This window comes from Melanotaenia boesemani, chromosome 10 (assembly GCF_017639745.1).
Source record: "Melanotaenia boesemani isolate fMelBoe1 chromosome 10, fMelBoe1.pri, whole genome shotgun sequence".
In the NCBI taxonomy this organism is placed as follows: Eukaryota; Metazoa; Chordata; class Actinopteri; order Atheriniformes; family Melanotaeniidae; genus Melanotaenia; species Melanotaenia boesemani.
This window is the reverse complement of record NC_055691.1, coordinates 22,871,215-22,892,456: the sequence shown is the minus strand read 5'-3', so window position 1 is coordinate 22,892,456 and position 21,242 is coordinate 22,871,215. Positions and strand designations below refer to the sequence as shown.

The 21,242-nt window shown below is 38.0% G+C and overlaps 1 protein-coding gene across 1 annotated transcript in view; it reads left to right on the top strand.

The window, feature by feature from the left end:
- pde3a (phosphodiesterase 3A, cGMP-inhibited) overlaps positions 1–21,242 on the top strand; it is an 85,850-nt gene that overhangs the window by 31,850 nt on the left and 32,758 nt on the right. The window contains exon 2 of the mRNA XM_041997535.1: positions 18,817–18,867. Coding sequence (XP_041853469.1) covers positions 18,817–18,867 — 51 coding nt within the window. The remainder of the gene's footprint in view (positions 1–18,816; positions 18,868–21,242) is intronic.

The following is a 21,242-nucleotide window of genomic DNA, read 5'->3' as shown; positions in this document are numbered from 1 at the left end:
CCCGATCTAATTTGTGCCACTCTTTTCCTGGTCAGTGCTCCTGCCTGCCCCCCGTTAAAACTTTTCTAGACCCGCCTCTGCATAGCTGAAGTCCTTTCTACCACCTGTCAACTATTTTGTTTGTGTCGTGCTCTGATGTGTATGTGTTCATAATTTCTCTCATAACATGGCCACTAAATGATCAGACCTGTGTCTCCGACATTTGCACAGCAACAACGATTTAGAGAAGACATCCCCTTGCTTTCTTTCGCTGTTTCACTCTCAAAAGATATCTGAACCTGATTTTCATACTGTAGATGTGTGCATGGATGTCTGATGACTAGTAGATTTTACAGCTGTGTCACTAGCAAACCTCATTAATACTGACAAGTTATAGGAAATAAAGGCAAACAATATCTACTGAAACAGGCTGTTGTTATCAACATTTTTCATTCTTCAGCTTCACTTGATAGTGATATGGATCTGATTTCCACGAGACTGATTAATGTTGCCTACTTTTGCTAGCACATCCACAAACAACACTTTTCGTAAATATTGAGAACCACAAACCGATAGATTCCTTTTTTTTTTCAGCTTAATGATAAACAAGGGCGACGATACTAGTGAGAGAAAAGCGATCAGCTGATCACCAAAAGCCAGTCACAGAGTGGGGAGAGGAAGCGACTGGGCAGACAGAGACGACCAGAACAGCAACGTTTGTGTAAAACTACATGAAGTTTTTAAAAATGAGGGAAAAGTACAGATGTCGAACCCTCTCAATATTAAAAGTGTGGGTGTTTAAACACCCTCATTTCACATGGGTGTGACACCCTCAAATCCATCTGACAGCTGATCTTTTTCCAGCAGATAATTTCTATCTGTTTCACCGTCACACATGATGGATGCCGCGTTAAAAATGTTAACGCAGTTAATGACATAAATTAGTTAGTTACCGATGCTAATGCATTATTTTTGATATATATATATATATATATATATATATATATATATATATATACCAACCTGCAGCAAACTGTGTCTAAAAATTGTGAAACATTAAAAAAGAAGTTCCGCCATCTACAGAGTGTAACATTACCAAAACACTCAGAAAATCAGGATGAATCTGTGTGAATGGGACAAGACTGGAGGTCAAAACTGGATGCTTCAGGCCCACGGTTGGTACTGCATTTGATTCTCTTCTGGAAATAATTACATGGGCTCAGGAACACTGAGAAATCACTGCCTGGAAGCGCTACTGAGCTCATGCAGTGACACATGCAATAAACTCAGTTTGCAGTGTAATCCACAAATGCAAACTATCTTGCAAAGAAGAAGCAACAAGTGAACACTACCCAAAAACACAACCATCTTCTCTGGGCCAATGATTAAAAGATAATTTAAAATAGTGTTTTACACCACCTTTAAAGCAAACAGTAAAAATATTCGTTATGCAAAATTCATGCCAGCTGTTTTAAAAGTGCTGTTTGAGGTTATGTCTGTAATAAACAAAAAATAAAGTTGCAGTTCCAAGCTGAAAACATCTCCAGAAAAAGGAACAAAATTGTTAACTTGGGTCATAAATGAGGGAAAATTCTGTTCACCTTGGTTGGTTTTTGGTTGGGTGTGAAAAAGTACTGTATTGTTCATGAAATTAGTCATGTGAAGAATACACTTGCATGAGACATTTTAACAGCTCCAAAGGACATGAGCTTTGTTTTGTTCATCTTTCTTTTTAAAGGCACAAACAGTCTTCAGTTTCAATTTTGTTATTTTTTATGCTAAATTTTAAGAATAAAAAATAGATTTGTGTTTTGAAGTTAAACAGATTTTTACACTTGCTTAAAACACCCACACTTCTGTTATTTTCTTAAATTTCAGCTTTCAAAGTTGCCGTCATGAGTGTTGGTATCCATCTTGTTTTATCATTAAATCCAATCTTGTTTGCTGTAGTTAATTTATTAGAGCAGACATTATCTAATAAGCCAAGATGAGAAGCTGACCAATGTTCATTTCTCTACGTCAGCCAGCAGCTGCTAAAAAAAAAAGCGTATTAGCAGATGTGACTGCAAAAGACATCAGGCCGACTCTTTTTGCCTTGTGACTTTATCAGCTTAGATCAGTTGCTTCGGTTGTCAAGATGTCATCTGTGGACGCTGGCGTGGCATTCCTGATTGCTGATAATCATAACAGAAATCGTCCTGGTTTCTTTGATCACAGAATAATTAATTTGTTATCTCAGGAAACAAGTTATGTTATAAGATAATGCTGCAAATTAATCTGAAATCACTACTAAACCTGCTTTGTTATCTTAACATAATGCGGTAATTAACTTATGATATTGAGATTAGAGTATTAAAGAATAATACCAAGCATGGTTGTTTTTGGCTTCCACATTGTAGAGATTTAATTTATCATTTCTGGAGGTGTAGAAGTTACATAATGTCACATGGTTCTTCTAATAACAGTGAGACATGATACATGTTTCCTTTTTCTGTCACATAAACTGCATTTAAAACCTCAGAATGTTCTTAACACAGATTTATACACATGGTTACCTTTGAGTTACTCACAAAAGACTTTATTCCAAATATTATTTTTATGATAATTTCTCGCTATTTTTGTTTTTTTTTTACTTTATGTTGTGCATAATTTGTTGAACAAAACTAGCCATTAGCGCTGCCATGCAGAGCACCACCTACAGTAGCAAGGCAACGTCAAATGGTGCCATATTAGAAGAACAGATCCTGAAAGGATCTTGAAAACGTGCTGGCTAAATCTTTTTGCATGCAGTGTAAGGAAAGGATGAAATGAGATGATAGCACAAGCTAGAGGAGAAGTTTTCATAAGACAGAACATAAACAGCAAGAAGCAAAGTCGTCGAAGAGCCTATGATGAGAAGCAGGCCAGGAGCAACTCAGCTAGCAAACACTGCATTTCCAATATTGTAGAAAGCAATAAAAAGTAAATACATTACCATTCAGATACTTCCAGTTTGATGTGACCATGTATAATGTCGCTTCAGGGTCGGTCGGGAGGTGTCATCTGCTGGCAGGCAGAGATGTGGACAGGTCTTCATTAGCATATACATCCTCATTCAGTGAAAGACGAAAAAAGGCAAACTTCAAGCTATTCTGATGCCATTAGAATTCAATTGACACATACTGAGAATGATCATGAACACACTGCTGTGGCATCCTCATTGTCAGTGATGTCTTCCATAGTACTAATAATGTCATATATGATAGAGAGCACAATTATTTGATAACTGGCTCCCACTACCTCAAGCAAAAGAATCAAAGAACAACATAATGTAGATGAAAACTTAGGCATACATGCATATTTATGAAGTGACTTGTTTGTTCCATGCATCCATCTCTTGACAGCAGCTTTGCAATTGTTTATGGGTTTCATGTTTTAAATGGAGCGGGAGGACTATTTCAGGCAATATCTGTTCATAACTGCTTAACTGTTTATAAAAACAGATGGCAAAGTAGAGCTTATTTATTTTATCAGGGAAAGATAAACATAGCAAGCACAGGCCCTGTGAATGATTGCCGCTTTTATAATGTACGATCTTTGCTCCCTCTGTCTCACAGTAACTGAGACGGTATCAGTGAGAACTGCAACTGATGAATGTGAGGAATGCAGGCTGACGTCAGTGGGCGTACGGTGGCTTCAGTCACATGGCTAGGTAAACACAAGTAGCCATTTGGCTTGGTGTGTGTAGGAGGCACCAGGAGCTCTGATCAAAAGGATCTAGGAGCAAAGTTTTCCTTCAAGAAAGTTTTTCTCCATGTTGTTGAGTGTGAAAAAAGAAACAAGCACTTTGTGTATTTTTACTAGGATTCCTTTCCATGTTTAAACAGCAGCGTTACAGACTTGTTTTTTTCTACCAGTGTTTTCATAGCTTTTGGTCAACGTTTATGCTGTTCCAGATCAGGACCTCATATGCATAGATGCACACTTTTGCACATGTATACACACACAGATATTTCAAGACCATCCATGTGCAGCAGAGATACATAAATAAATGTTCTGCATGTTTGCTATGTGAATACACTGAGTGGCATGCAATGCATATGCACAAAGGAACTGGCTGTCTGTTGTAAACAGACATTTATCTGAGCAAACAAACATCCATTTAGTGACATACTGGGATTAATGTGAGTGTACTCATCTACTTTCTTCCATCTTATGCTGCTTTGTATATCGTTTGAACCACATTTCAGAGCTATATCAGTATGAGAGTACTTTTCACTCTGCTACATTTAACCCGAATTACTGTTATTTACCACAGAGGGAAAGAATACAGATCTACACTAATCAAGGAATCATTCTCAGTATTGATCACATTTACTTTTGATACTTTCTCTTTGCATCTTTCTGTCCCTGTAAGGCTTTTTCCTCACCTCTATAGTTCACATAGGTGCATGTTTAGCTGGTCAATCTTGAATTCTCTGTGTTAGCACCAGAAATCTGTCCCATTTCTTGTCCAATGTTGGAAAGTCTCCAAACCATTTGACCAAAACAAGTTTTATGATACAAGCTTCAGGTACCAGTGAGAAATATAGAAAGAAGCTCCATGAATCTGAAGGCCTCTGAGACATCCAGGACTAAACAATGTTTCAAAAGGGTTGGAAGACTTTACAACTGTAAAAAAGATTAATAGAAGCTATTATCAAATCCTCTCTTGCAGTAATTTAAAGATAAAGAGTAGAAATCAGAGGTAAAAATAACAGAACTGAATTATGTGTCTGTGTTTGTGAGCAGCCAATGTATCACGTTGCTGCGGGATGTATTAGTTTGTAGAAAAAGTTGAACCTGGGAGCTTCATGTAATGACTAGCCTCAATTAGATGGAGTAGCTGAAGTTTGTCTCAACATGGCCTGAAGGCCTATGACAGAAAAAAATCCTCCGCTTCCTTTTTTTTTTTTTTAGCAGGACTGACTAATGTTCTGAAGTAAGGAGAGGTTTTACCTGAATCTGTTTAACAATGCTTTTGTTCAGCATTGCTGCTCTCTCTAAGCTTAATTGCTTCAGTATGTCAAAGAGGCAAGAAATGTGCTCAATGAACGGTAAAGCTGAGAGCATATTTCAAGTACCAAAAATTGCACAAAAGCATCAGATGATTTATTATTAAGCTGATGGAAAAAGAAAACAGCAACAACAAAACATAAGAATGTTGGATAGATGTTTTTTGTTATTATTTTTATCAAATGTGTAACATATAGGGGAAATGTTTTGGCAAGAAAAGTCTAATACTCATAAATGTTTTGCTAATTGTAGAAAATAAGAATTAAAGTGGTTCATTTTTACACAAAGCACTGCAGGTCACTTTCCTCGTTTATTTGCCATGGTGCATTTTTATGTTTCTACAGTAGCCAAGAAGGGACAAATTCGACAGTAACGTTAGAGACTGCCTCTTATGTTTTTCTCATTCTTCACAGCCACTGGGGCAAGGGGAGGTGCTATTCATTTTTACCCTCCATTAAACTATTTTACATTCTTTATACCTAAACTTTAAATAAAGTAGATCACTGCCATCACTAACTTATGCACATACAGCGATAACATATTTAAATTATAGATACAAAAGTTCAAAGTAAATATCTGGAACAATCATTTTGGGTGGTTAGTTCCTTTTCCCTAGAGCTTAATTACAATCAAACATCTTATCATAAGAGATTGAGGCAGAGGGTTTTAAGGTAGTATATATTGTTAATTGCTCACTGTGATGGCTCCACTTAGAGCCACACAACTACAGGCGGTGATCTCCATACACCAATACATTTAAGTTATGTTTCGTTTATCGCTTGACACTACTTTGTTTACATATTTGTTTAAACTTAGTTAAAATGTTTTAGTTCTAGTTGTAATGGGTACATTTAGGTATTATTGTGTTTTCAACTTTATTTAGTTTTACTTATTTGTTTAACCCCCTTGTCTTGTTTTACCAGTGAGACACTGTTTCCTCAATAAGAAAAGTAGCCATTGGCTGTCCTAAAAGTAGCTAGAAGTTGCCAAATGACCTGGTACATATAGCTATAATGCTGCAGAGAGGAATAATGTCATTGGAGAGGCAAAATTTTATGAATACACTAAAAATGTTTAGAATCGAAATAAAATTCTTGTGTCCGTGTTTTCTTTGTTTTTAGTGTAGTTTGGTTTTTAATTAGGAGTCTACAACATGTTACAGCACTTTTGACTTTTTTAATGTTTTCATCCACACTCTTCATTAATAGACATTAATATCCAGGGCGGGATCAGCCAGTGGCAATTTTGAGCGGTTCACTTTCAGCCTGCACCTCAACTGGGAGCTGGGACTGCTGCTGCTGGACTAAGCTTCTTCTCAGTGCTTTTGGTTTGGGGAGGGCCCTGCGCAGCACATGCTGCTCATTGCAAAGTAGTGACAGATACCTGTGTTCACTCAAGTCTCCAAAGCTGTCCAATAACATCAGAAAAAGTTTGTAGTTTTTGAAAAAAAAAAGGTTGCTAGAGAGGTCTGAAAATTAGCTAAATATAGCGACAAAGTGGCTAAGGTGGCAACACTGCGGTGAGAGCTGGGGGGCAAGAGTGAGCATAAGTATTTGGGAAAAACCACATAGAGAGGAAGTGCCATGGGCCTGTACCAAGAGCTCCTTCTAGAGGGGAGATCATTAGTTTATTTTTTCTTTAAATGTTTAGATATGTTCCTTGATTATTAATGAGTAGTTTGCTTACTTAATCCTTTTGTTGGTTCCTGTGTTGCTCATTCTTGACCAGCTCGCCCCCTCACACTTACTAAGCCTCCATGGGCCCCAATGAGGGTCATCGAAGAAGATGGCTTTCTGTCACTTAGCCTGCAGTCTCTTTTCCCTGAGGACAACCAGCATCTCCCATATCTTATCCTGCTGTTTGCTTTCTTTTAAGACAGGTTTCCAGGATGGTTATCAGCATGACAGCCCATTCTTAATGGCTGTGTGCTTTGTCTAGCCCACTAGAGTGCACCAGTGCAGGCCATCGCCTGTTTTCCGGCACCTTCATGGCCCCCACACAAGGAACTAGAATCCTCTGGGAATCTCAGGGACAAAACAAGCAATTCAAAATTTAATGTTGGAGAGTTTTCCTTTGGGGTTAACCTGATCCTCTTCTAGGGGATAAAGCTCTGTAATGCAAATCCTTCCACCTAAAAAAAAGGGGAAGCAAAGATTTATGCCCTCGCACAGATATACATGTTGTTAGTGGAGGCTTACTGCACGTTTATGTTTGTACATCAGTGATTTATAAAGGATGAAGGGATGTGATTTAAGGGCATATGCTTGAGCGGGCAATTGCTGTCTGTTTGTTTACTGGAGTCCTGTGGGAATCTTGATAGGATTATTGATAGCCGAAATAGTGGTAGATGCTTGCATGTGTATGTGTGTTTGTGTGTGTTTGTGTTTGTGTGTGTGTGTGTGTGTGTGGTCCTCTCTCTGATGAGCACAGACAAAATATAGAAAACAGGCCTTGCTGAGTCAGTTCAGTGAATAAAGATGAATTAATGCCTGCACTAGAGGCAGCATGCATGCACAAATTCCCATACGGCTTTCATAACATTGCCTTTGACTGAACCCAATGTTCTTAGATTCTTATCTACCTCTCCCTGAATGATGTTACAGCAAAGCCTAAGTTGGACCCTCAAGCTAGATGAGTGTAATTTCAGTGTCAAACTCCACATGTCATTATAAACCAAAATAAAGTCAAAATAAAAACTTTCCAGCAGTTTAGTGTCTTTTCCTCTGCTCTAATTTAAAGGTCAGTTCTGCTTTTTTATTTTTTTTATTTTTTTTTGTCCTTTAACTGTTCATTAACAAAAACAAAATAAAACTCCCACTTGACTCACAGTGAGTCTTTTGGAGAAAATATTGCTTCTCCTCCCAGTTCGACTTACAATATGGCTTTATATAATAATTTTACAGTGGAACTTTAACACCCAGTCTTCGATCTCTGGACACTACTTAAGCAAATTTCCATTGCTTGAATAATACAAATAAGTGACGAAATAGAGGAAATGTGAACTGACCCTTTTTACCTGCTGCCTGTTACCTTCCTTTTGGCATTCAGTAATGTAATTCATACAAGCTACAGAAAGTCTTAAAGAGAATCATGTCATGTTATCATATCCCCTGGCAGGATGATTCACCAGATTAATGGATGGTGTGGAAATGCACTCTGTTTGTTAATGCTGTCCATTTCATTTGTTGAACATTAAGTCAGCATGTAAGACAGAATTCCATGAACTGGCTACCAAGTTGGAACCACCAAGTTGAAAAATTAAAAACATGGAAGAGTAAAAAAAAAAAAAAAAGCACTTCTCTGCAAATTGATGCTTACATGAAAAGAATTAAGTCAGTGCTCTCAAACCCACATGTTAGCATACTTTACTGCACTCTGCTGCTTGGTACATAGCTATTAAGGGGATATTATATATATATATATATATATGTATATATAACTTGGAGTCAAATTGGAGATAACAAATATCTTGAATACCGTTCACCCACTACAGCAACAGACTGCATCCATCCTATAGGTGAAATTATCTTTCAAGAAGAAATCAAGCAACTTTGCTCTCACCCTGAAGCCCTTTGTTCTTAAAGATTTCCACTGGAAAAGCCATGTTAGTGAACACAGTTACAGACACTAGAAAAGAACTGAATTTTTATTAGTCAAAATTAAACCAGATTTATAACATGCATGCAAATATTATACCTCAACACCAAATCTTTGAAAAATTCAAGTTCTCCCATCCACAGTAATGCACTCATAGGGATCGAATCACTACTTCATATATTTGCTCAAAGCCTAAGCATACAATAGTATACGCAAACGCCAAATAAAGCATTTTCAGTCGGCTGCTTTGCTCTAATAAAATCTTGATTTTATAACTGCAGGCAACAGAATTTGTCCATACTTATCTGCATGATGATCTCCCACAGAGAAAGGTAGCAGCAACAGAATGTAATGATCCACAGTGACATTGGACATAAGTTGGTGAATATCGTAGTTGACCTCCTGTGGATGTATACCAGGACAAGGATGGTGGTCCAGCTAAATGGCAAAATTTGAAATTGAACTCTATTTTTACCCCAGTTCAACTTTACAGGTCATCATGCTGAACTGATAATCTTGTTTTTAAAACTAGAATCAGCTTTGCCTTTTCATGATTTTTTGCTTCTTTGACCAGATTGAGTAACACACTTTTTACTCTTCTTATCTGGAATAATAGTTATGATCTTCAATTTCTAAAATGTGTACTCTCAAATTTCTTACAAAACAGCAAACTCAAACATGGCTTCTTCCATTTTCTGCCTCTTCATTGCACTCAGAACAGTACTCTTTTTCTACACTGAAAAAAGAAAACAACTTAAATAAATGTATTAATTAGTAACAAGCAACTCTAAGTTTAACCTGAAGGACAAAGTTCTATTTTCAAGTTGATATTTAGCTGAGAAAAGATTTCAATGGCTCCTCCTCAGGTAATAAAAATCAAACTATTCATTTAGAAGGGTGATTCTATCCATCCATCCATCCATCCATCCATCCATCCATCCATCTTGTATTGCAAAGCCCAGACTTCCCTCTCCCCACCAACTTTTTCCAGCTCATTCAGAGGAATCCCAACATGTTTCCAGGTCAGCTAGTCCCTCCAGCATGTCCTTAGTCTTCTCCAGGGCATCAGGGACATCTGCACAGTGGGACATGCCCAGAAAACCTCACTATGGCATCCAGGAGGTATCCTAACCAGATGCCTGAGCCACCTCATCTGGCTCTTCTTGATATGGAGGATCAGTAGCATTTACCCTCCAAAATGACTAAACTTTTCACCCTGTCTCTGAGGTAGACCTCAGACACACTCATTCATCTTGGCTGCTTTTATCCACAATTTAATTCTATTGGTCACTACCCACATGTTTAGGTGAAATCAACTGGTAAATCAAAAGCTTTGCCTTTTAGTTCAGCTTTTTTTTTTACCATGATATAATAATTTCCTTCTTTAATGTTTATTACTGTTACACATTATGTATGACCAGCATGTTGTGCTTGCTACCTTATGGACTTACATGGTTTCTCGGTTACATCCACTCCTTGCACATCACTTCTTCAGCCAAAAATCTTAGATGGCAATGGCCAAATGACACAGTCAAGACTTTGGAACTACAAGGCATTGGTTGAAGCCATGGTTCTTTTAGCCATCTTTAAAGCCCAGTTTATGATCAACACGCAGGTCCAGTGACCGATGGGAAACAAATCAACCTCTGAGTGACAGCGTCGGCTAGATTTATTTGTATTTAAAGGGAAGAAAAATTACTTTAGGCTTATTAGATGACTTGCAGTGTCACAACTCATTTATTTTGGCATAACTCTTAGGAAGAAGCGTGGTCTGGCCAGAAAGAAGCTGCCATTGTTGACACACGGCATACTGTTTAAATCAACCAGGAATTAAACCACACAAAGCCACTGGCACCTTGCAGGCTCAACAGAGGAGAGGCTTGTAAAACAAACAAACGAGTGCTGTGTTCCCTTCGCAACTCTCCAGGTCCCTCCTGTAATCCTGACTGTACCATTATACACTAATGGCTTTGGCATGCTGTTTTTGAGATGGCCTGCCAGGTCTGCACAGCCAGATCCTCTGTAAATGTGCAGATCTGGGAGCTTAGGAGCAAGGCAAATAGTGTGTACATGAATAATATTATAAAATATAACATAATTTATTATCATGAAACCACGTGACAAGACTTTTATAACACATTAGCCGTATAGACTTAGAAACCTTTGCTTTGTCAGTGACATGCTTCATATGGTTGTCTCAGATTGTTTTTGAGGTCAAAATGTGGGGTACTCCCATTGAGGTTTTCTGTGGGTCACAGCATCCTCATTGCCTGTGCTTTCACCCTGGGAGAGTGACAGATCTATCTCTGGTTGAGACTCACACACACTGGGTTTTTCTAGGATCAGGCTGTCTCCCAGGAAATGTAAAGACTATAAATCCCATTAGTCACACTTGAGAAATTAGAAGCATCTGAATACGAATGTGTGAAGACTAGACGAGGAGTAAACACAAAGCAGATCATGTGATCATATTAATGCTTGTAAGCATTTTCAGTGTGTGATACTGTTCATTAGGTTTGTGTTTTGCTGGTTACTGCATGACAGAGTGTGAAGATGCTTTTAGCTGGGCATTTTCTAATATTTGCATACACATAAGTGTGTTCCTCATTCCCTGCACACAACCCCCTCCCCTGCCCTTGGTGGCCCACCCCAATAGTTCCCTTCCCCTTTAGTGATGACGCAAATGGCCCACGATTACTGACCCCCACAGTAAAACCTGTAAAACATTAGCCAGTATGATTAGGAATGATTCTCCAACCTCTCCCCTCAGCAGGCAGGCAGGAAAGGATTTACAAGTGTCCTTCACTGGCTGCTACACCCTGGATGGATGTGACAGAAGAGGAGGTGGGATGGGGTTGAAGAAGTCACATAGTAAAAGGGGACACAATTAGAGTGTCAAGTTTGTGCCAAGAGAAACCTGTGCTTTGCCACACCCAACTGCTTTTAGTATCTGTTTTTCTTATCATATCAACTTGTGTCCATTGAGGCCACATTTTTAACAAATGTTCAGAGGATGATAGTTTATTTAATGAAAAGGTAAGAGAACGGATAATACCAACAAAAAAAAGTAGTAGAAAGGTAGATAAAAATGTTGAAAATCACATATATTCACTACTCCTTTCCAGAAAATTGATTATTTAGTTAACATTTAAAAAATTGCCCATGATAATTATTATATCCCTCTGCCAGTATTATTACAAATTAGCATTTTCAAAACTGTTTAAAGACTGTGCCATATGCTAAATTTAGATATCTGTAAGGCTGAGAGTTGTAAAGAAAGAAATGCAAGCTAATTTCCCACTTGGCTGCCCTGTATCTGTCTACTCTTTAGAGCAAAGACTAAATAAAGAGATCCTGGTAGACCAAAAGATTGTATAATCATATCTTTCCACATTCAGGTAGCCTTCAATGAGGGTGTTGAAATTTATACTGAGGATAATTCCATATTAGCTGTAACATGAATGTATTTATTTCAACTGGTGCTATTAAATCCTATTATCATTATCCTAGGGATTACATCCAAATATACATGGCCTTTATTGGAAAAAAAGAAGAAAAGAAGTTACAGTAAAAAAAGATCTCAGAGGAAAACAGGGTTAAAGAAGACTAATTATGGGAACACCTCCACCTGCAGGTGCAAAACAAGATTACATCTCTCTGTCAAAGTTAATATAAGCATTGTTTGCTGTGCATCTACAACTGATGAAAGTGAGGATAAAGATCTTTGATTGCGTCCTTTCATTTCTGAAGCCTCCACATTGCAAGTCTCAGAAGAATCTGACCTACTTTCCCTTTGTCAGCTGAAGTGAAAGTGAGTGTAGGGATGTCTGAGTCAAGCACTACAGACGTCACTGCATAGAGCAGAGATAAAAGAACAAAGGAGCATTAAAGTAAGAAAATATTCTGAATCCTCAAAGCAGTGTGAGTATGTGTGTGTGCATTAGTTAGAGGGCATACAGTATGTGTGAATTCATGAGTTTGCAAACGTCACTGTAATAGAGAGCATTGCATGTTTAAATGGACAGAGAGGTGGTTCATAAAACCCTTGGGACAAGTTTAATGGAAATCCTGCTGACTGATCTCACGGTTCTTGGACACAACCTTAATTAACCCTAAAACACTCGAAGATGAGCACACAGCAGGCTGATCTTCAGTTTCTTGTTGCTGTCAAACTGTGTCCTCATGGACACTAAATTAGACTGATAGTAAATCCAGTACACTAACAAGCTAACACAGTTACTGAAGATCTAAATAGACTCACACAGACGTCATGCCGGCAAAGGGGGGATAAAATAGAACAGCCGGAGAAAAATAAGATGAAGGATGAGAGAAAATCAATGCAGATCAATGTAGAAGTGGGCTACTGCTGCTGTCTTCTCTTCACACTCTCAGAAAAGTGGTTCTCAACTGGATATTGGCAGCAGCAAGTTAAACAACAAGCGTGTTCCAGTAGTTTGTTTGTGCTTTGACACTGTGGTGTTTACCCAGCACCTCAGAGGCACAGCACTTTGCCACAGTGGTGGACAGAACATGGCTGCAGTGTATATCGGCATCCTTAATGCTGGCTGCATAACAGTCAGTAGAAGGAAGTCTGGATGTTTACCTTGGTGCTGGTGTTTAGAATTATTACACGTCAATCAGAAAGTAGCAGATGTGTTTTCATGACATACTATGCTGTATATGTAGACTATGAGGATCCTTGACCTTATTTACCTGTATGCCTTCAAGCAAACTGTATGTCTATATGGACACAGGCTTGACAACTCTTACAGAGGCAGAAGTTAAAATCTAAATCTGTTAAAATTTCTCTTCAACACCTGAGACATTTTTAACAGTGACTGTACTGAAGAAATGTGGTATAAGAACTAAAGTCCTTGTGCAGAACAAAAATGCACCTCTCTTAAAGCCCCATTTATTCTCCTCTTACGTACATAAGTAGGTGTGTCAGCGTCAAATGTCACGGCCCACATACAGTTCTCTCATGTGTCTTAATTTGGCATGAATGTTAAACAATACATCCACTAGAGAGCAGAGTTCAGAGTTCACCTCCAAGTTCCAACATCAGTTTGAGGCAATCGCAAACTTGGCAACGGTGAAGGAGATCATGGTAATGAACATTCTCAAAAAGAGACATAAAAAAGACAGCACAGTCACTAGTGGCGGTCTATGTGGCCATTAAATACATGAACAGTTTTATTTCTAGTGGGAGTAAGCTCAACTTTGCCTTCTAGTCCTTATTTCATATACAACATGGATGAAGCCAGTATGAAGTGCCATACTGAAGCCTACAATAGTTGCTACATACTAATCCAGGGGCCGTTTTTTGTGTTGCACCATCTTGCAGCACTGCCATTACTGAGGTGGCGAGTCATAATTACTTCGTATCCGCCAGCATGGGCAGCAGCAGGGATTTGGAAGGATATCTGGATTGACAGCGCTAGACAGTGGTCAACAGTTACTGAAGGGTATCTAATAAAACGTGCCCTGTTTTTGTTGTTCGGAATAAAATCCAGTGTTTCCATGACAGTATACTATTTATCCTCCGCTCTCGTAATGTCCAGTGTTCCTTCCCAATGCCAACACACCGCCATCAGTGGACAAACGGTGTCAGTCACACAGACACAGACAGCAGCAATGTTCATGGGGAAAAGCTCTGTGTTCATTACATACGCTTTTTATTATTTTAAACCATTATTAAAGTTTGCCACTGCTGTTTAAACACCCCAGAAATGAGCAAGTCCTTCCAGATTTTGTTGACATTGTTAAGAAAATATTCAGATTCAGATTCATTTTGCTCTAACATGCACAGAAATACCACCTCAGCAATGGTGGACGGTCTACGTCAGGTATTTGCCCTGATTTGTCTATACTTGCACTTAGAAGGTATTGCATTGGGATAAAAGGATGGAACTGGTAAAAGGTGACTAAGCTCTGAGACAAATGACAATAATTAGTCTCTTTGAAGCATGTTGTGATTTAATTATTGTAGAATTATTTTCAGAAAGGAAACTTGCACAATGATAAGAAGGAGCAGTTGTAGGAAACAACACCATGGTGGCTTGTGGGGGAAATGTACTGGCTTAATATTTCAGAAATGTTGATTTTTTTTTTTTTTTTTATTATTTTTTTTATTATTTTTTTAGAGAAAGTCTAAAGATATCTTGAAATCTAATGAAACCTGTCGTGATATTTCACGTTAAGGAAATTCATTATGGCTTTCTGGCTTCATGTTTATGATCTGGTGTCTACATTCATTGTATATATATATAGTCTATAGTCAGGTTAAATTTAACTTTCATTTTCAAATACACATATAATATTTTATTGTAAAATGGCAAACATGCAATAAGATATTAATGTCTACATTGTAATTTGTGTAGAACTGCATGAAAACCATGAGCCACCATAATTTAGGATTTGGTGGGCTTGTTCACTTACTTATTTAGATGTCACTATTCCACACATTTTGAACCCCCAAAAATTGAGCTAATATATCGTTCATTATTACACAGCTGATGTTAATTGAGTGGAAACTCTGTCCTTCAAGAAATCAACATGCATTGAACATGCTGATAAATCTGTTGCATCCAAGTTTAGTGTCATTATCCACAACTCTCCCCTGAGTTTGCCTCCATGAGATGACATGAAAACGATGCCAGGTTTTTACAGATTAATCACATCAAACATGCAGACTGGTCTGTTGATCTTTGTTTCCTGTGGTTTATGTGTGAGGTTTCATATTGCAGTTCTTCAATTATACTCCATTCTGCTGACACATTTGTAGCTTTCTTAACGCTTCACATTTTATTCTTGAATTGTTCAAATCCCATTGTGTTGCACTCTAAACTAATATGTAACCAGATGAAACATTTTAAATGCATCTGAACATTTAAATGCCCAGTAATTTATCAGGATTTATTTCCATCATTACTGGCTGCAGATTTCAGTTTTTATGCTTATGCCACGCCAGTCTGCACCCTTTAGATAATATAGTATAAATATAATTTCCTGGGGAAGCTTCTTCTCATTATTCAGTTGTCAGCATTTGTCAGCGTGATTGGCACAGCAATTCAGAACGATGGCACCAGTAATGACTGGTTTCTAGTGAATTTACTAATCTGCATGCTCCCTCAGTACGTTTGCTGCTAAAGATGCTAGAACCACAACAGCCGGTATAGCAGGCAATACTAAAATGTATAGTTTTTGTCAGTATTTTAAAAAATCCCAACTAACTCTGAAATAATTTCACATTATTCAGAACATACTGACTTGTGTTGAGTAAACTATACTTAAGCTCATTTTCCTCAAGTGCTGTTTTAACGAAGTGCTGATTTTACTCCCACTCATTTCCACTTTATTTAATGGAAAGCAGCTCCTTCCGGCAGCTTTCTTTAAACAAAGCCGAAATAAGCAACTATTTTATATTGATTTTAATTTTATTTGTTTCTTATGAGCAGCCCCCTTAAAGTAATTGCACATCCTCCAGAATATACTCATAATTAGCCTGAGCCTCATAAAGGCGGCTCAGCTGTGTGTCATGTTACTGTGTTAACTGCTGAACTATCACTGAAAGACACACACTTTTTCCATCTTCAAAGACGCAAAGCATTTTTTTTTTATTTGTCCCTGTAGGACTGATTTCAGTCACTCGTAAATCAAGAGTATTACTGTATCAGATGTAAAGCCATTATTAGACCAGGCTTATTCTGAGTTATGTGGAGGAATAATGAATCTAGCAGAGGGTGAAACAAAGGGCACAACTTCTACATCATTGTTATTTTTCCCAGTAGGCGTACTGGAGCTGTAGGAAGAAAACAAATCCATTTGGAAGGTTTACTGCTTCAGCTGTGTTCTACTGCCTGGAGGGAGTTCATGAAAAAATCAGGAGATATCTAAGAAATCATTTGTGTGTGGTTTTACCTCTTCAGACATAACATTGGCAGTGACGTAGTCAGACTGCTTTTCTTGGTTTCCAGAAAAATGTTCTAGAGGATTTTAAAGACTTTTTTTTTTCGCAGAATTGTTTGCAGAAGTTGAAACACAAATTTTGTAAAACCTTTTTTATTCCTTACTCATTCTTTAGTTATACACACATGCAAATATTTTGAACTTCTCTAAGTGAAAATGAATTCCACTTTGGGCAACAAAGTCACTCATTGCAGAAGGATATCTTTTTAAGTTCGACTTTATATAACCCCCACTTTTTTTTGGCACATCAAAGGCCTCATGTAGACTTCAATACAGTCTGCATCAGTCTTAACAAGTTGTTTATATATGTGCGCCTGGAGAGTCTCACTGATAGCAGGACGTCCTAAAGGAGCAGCACTTTGCTCCAACTGCAGGGGATTTCACTTCCAACTCTGATACTGAACAAGAAAAATCCTGCCGTCAGATTAATAAAGAATAAGACAAACAGTGGCTTATACTATCACTGACAATGATTTACATCTTGTACCTGCATCTTTTACACTGCTGAATGCTTCTTGACTTCCTTTTTAAATCCAGTTTGGTTAATTTTAGTGGTTGAGATGGTATCTGCACCTTTGCTGGAGCTTTGAAGACACAGTGTTGAACCAAGGTGAGAAAATGCTTTGGCAAAAAAAAGAAATGCAGTATTATTATTATCATAATTTTAAGCTTTTTAAATCCCAAACAATGGAGAGACTCTTGCAAACTCAGTGCCTTTTATACAGAGTGGGCATAACCTTGTTTGTTCTACGTCAGGGTCACCACATTTTGTGCTGCATTGCTTATTGTTGCCAGAACCTTGACCAAAGGACGAGATGTACCATGACAGCTCCACAAAGAAGCCAACAGATCAGATAGTGTGTTCTGCTCAGCTATGTAAATATGTATGTATGGTTATAAAAAAGTAGTAAAAAGCCTTATAAATAAAAACACGCATGATTTAAACCTGCAGCTACTCCCACATTGAGTTACAGTAAAGATCCTTAAATGCCCTTAAACCTTTTGCAGCACATCACTTCACTGCCAACTACTCCTTCCTGTGAGGGATGAGTCCTTTGTGACTTGCACCCAATTTTATTATTTCTTATGAGAAGTTTCTATCTGGTTTGAAGTCAGTGGAGCTGGGTTGGGAAAAGATAATAACTTATCGATATATTAAGAATGTTTGACATGAAGTGTGGCGGTAGCTAGGGCTGCTGTCAGTCAGCTGTAAGTAATCCATCCTGACACAGAGAAGATTAACTGAGATTTTGAGTGTTTTACACTTCAACTGAAAACTTAAAGTACTTCAGCTTTAAATGATTTTCTGTCACATTCTGACACTATATATATATATATATATATATATATATATATATATATATATATATATATATATATATATATATATATATACACACATAAACTTATATATATTTTTGTTGATCTTGTATAGCATTTTCCCATTTCTAAATTTATTTTAACCACATTTCTTGAACAAAACAGTCTGGCAAATATAAAGAGTGAGTTCTGTGACTCATCTAAATGATCGTATCAGTGACTGTACAGTGGGGAAACCCTTACACAACAGCACTACTGTCTGTTGCAACAGATATTGAACTGGTTTCTTAATGTTTTCATTCCCAGCTTGACACAACTCAGTGACCTCCACCAGCACTGTAAAATACACGAGGACTATTAAATTGGCTTTAATTTCAAGCCTCTTACCTCAGTCTGTGCTACAGGAATTTAGGAGAATGCTGGCTTTGCTTCTTATTGCTCTGGGTGAGAAAGCTACCAGAGGAAAGGAGAGTTCAAGGCTGACCTCTCATGCAACTTGTTCATCAAAAAAGCAGGGACTAAGCTGTGAGCTCATGCATGTGGAGAGTCCCACGAAAGTGGAAAACAGGTTTACAAGACCTGTGGGAGGACACAGTGACTGGTAATTAGACAGCATAAAAATCCCCAGCCTCCACATTCCCTCAAGGCAGTGAATAGAAGCAGGAGTAAATCAGTCCTGATTGTGAGATTGCATTAGACATGTATGCTTAATGAAAAATAAAAAATTAAATAAAAAAGTGGGGACAAAAAACCCCCCTCATGCTCCTCCTCGTTTTTGCATCACCCTTTGTGCCCCTCCTCCTTTCTGTCACATTGCAGTTTATCTACATTATGTTGATGTCTCTGATTTAGGAAACCAACAGAAACAGGATGTGCAGGATTGTTGTTTAAACATGTTTCTGTCTTTGTTTCCCACAGATGCTCCCCCGCTCAGACTGGGACCACAAGAGAGGCCCCCGAGGATCACAGGTCAGCACTGTCCACAGAAAAGAGAGAGAGAAAAAAAACACTTAAGTAATAGCAGTAATGGTTAACAGAAGACAGGAAAGCCATAGAACTGAGCTTAATATGTCGCTTGCTTATACTTCACCTTTAACATGTTCAACAGTATGTTGAGAAGTGTCACTTTACACCAGAGTCCTTGTTGAAGTGTTAATTTAAAAAACATTATGTCATTTGTCTAAAAGGTACTGCACCACCCATTAAAGGCCAAGGGAATGGATACAGAAAAGCCTGGGGAAGCAGCTTGTAGAGGACAGACACTCAGCCACATCCTTGAGATAACCTTCCCCATCTTTTGTAGAGAGGGAAATTTGTGGATGTGTTTATGCTTAGAAATTGATGTATTGAGCTGCCACAGATTTACAGGGCAGGATTCCACAATACACGAAGAACAAACAATGCCCTTGGCATTGGCATTGCCATATACAGTATGAGTGTGTCCTGTACTACATGTTCTCCTATCAGGAGGATATCCTTTAGGAATAAATAGACAGTATGTCTGTGCTAACAGCGTATAGCATGCTTAGATAGCAATAAATGCTGCAAGTTGTGGTTGCTGGTCAAGGATTTTTTTTTCCTCGTGAATAGGGGCCAAAACTGTACAACACATTTGACCTGAAAACAAATGACACATGTTTTAATTAGCCTTACAGAGAACAAAACTCTTCAAATAGCATGCTATCCTTTTGAAGTATTGTCTGAGGCTTATATCAGTGTTTCATGGAGTTAGCCTGCAAGCACATATTTTTTGACAAATGCATTGCATAAGCAGGCATTGAGATACAGTGTTCAGTTTGGCCTTATTTATCTAAATCAGAGAAGCACATTCATCGGTGGAATCCTATAATAGCCTCACATGTCTTTCACTACAAGATGTGTGAGAAGTCTAGGCTTGAATTAATACCTCTCTCCATATTGTTGCTATTTTTTTTTTTGTCCTGCCCACCGTCTAAAACCAGGCTGCTAGTTAGAGAGCATCATCATCGCTCTTCACCGTGCCATAGCACCTCATATCATGTGCAGATCACAGAGAGAAACATGAGGCCTTGATTGATCTGGTCTGTGTCGTATTTGCCAACTTTTTCACATTAGCAGGGGTTATTTTCAAAACCACATTTTTTTTCCATTCCAAAGCTTGTGGTAGATGTTTTAGCTCTGAAACTGGCAGTAAAGTTATGCATGGAAAAGGCTATTTAAATATTTGTATTCAACTTGGAAACTCATTGGTTCTGGAATGTTATCAGAGGAAATTATCGGTATTTGTAGACCTGAGTTTTGTGACTGTTATTCTTTGTTAAAGAGAGGTTAGAAGAGTGGAAGAGTGGCCTCTGAGGCAAACAGTTGGAATAGTGTTGAAGATATTTACAAGATTCATGGTGGAGGTTTGCTGTCTAGTTTTTATCTCTCAGTAACATTATGCAAAATTACTAAGATATGCTTATAAGAAGTGTCGAATAGCAGCCAAGCCACCACAAAAAAAATAAATAAATAAAATAAAAAAAAATGCATGTCTTGAATACTTTCCTGCATGTATAATGTATCTATCATATCTCTACTTTTGTCTGCAAACCCTTTGGTTCCATGCCTGAGTCTCATCCTAAACATCCAGCAAACTTTTGTTGGAGAAGTGGAACCGGTTTAGGATGGTGGGCTAGACTGCTAGGTGTAGGCAGCAAACTGCTCAGGAAAAGATCATGGTTTGGAAAGAAAGTCGTTCAAAACCCTACACATTCCTCACAAAACATCATGTGGTCAGGTAGAATTGGCTGTTTTGGCAGATAAATTTTGATTTTAAACTTCCATGGTTTCTAGGAAAATAATCTGACAGTGTCTGGGGTGAGCTGAGCAATGGCAGAGAAAGACCCCGATAAGTTTTGGTGCATATCTAGATCATTGTATTTTCGCCAGCCCTGAAGGACTGAGCTCATTAAATGCTTCTCTACAATGGTTGTTCTCATCTTTACAGTCATGTGGGGGTGTCCACTCATGACATTAGAGCCTGAGGCAAGGCTAAATTTAAAACAAAAATAAATAAATAAATAAATAAATAAATAAAAGTCCAAACACTGACGTGCATGTTCTAGCAGAAATAATAAAGAAGCATTAGCACCCTTATACTTCTTTCAGTGCATGCCACCTGATTTAACAGAAAGAAAGTTAATTGAACATGACTTGAGCATGGTGTTATGTGTTTTAAAATTATATATATATATATGTATATATATAACTATATATATATATTGCAGCAGAATGTAAAATGTAAAAAAAAACTCATTACTCTACTGATTGGATCCACCAGGGTCACAGGCCCCATCCCAGACAGTGGATATCCATGATGTTGG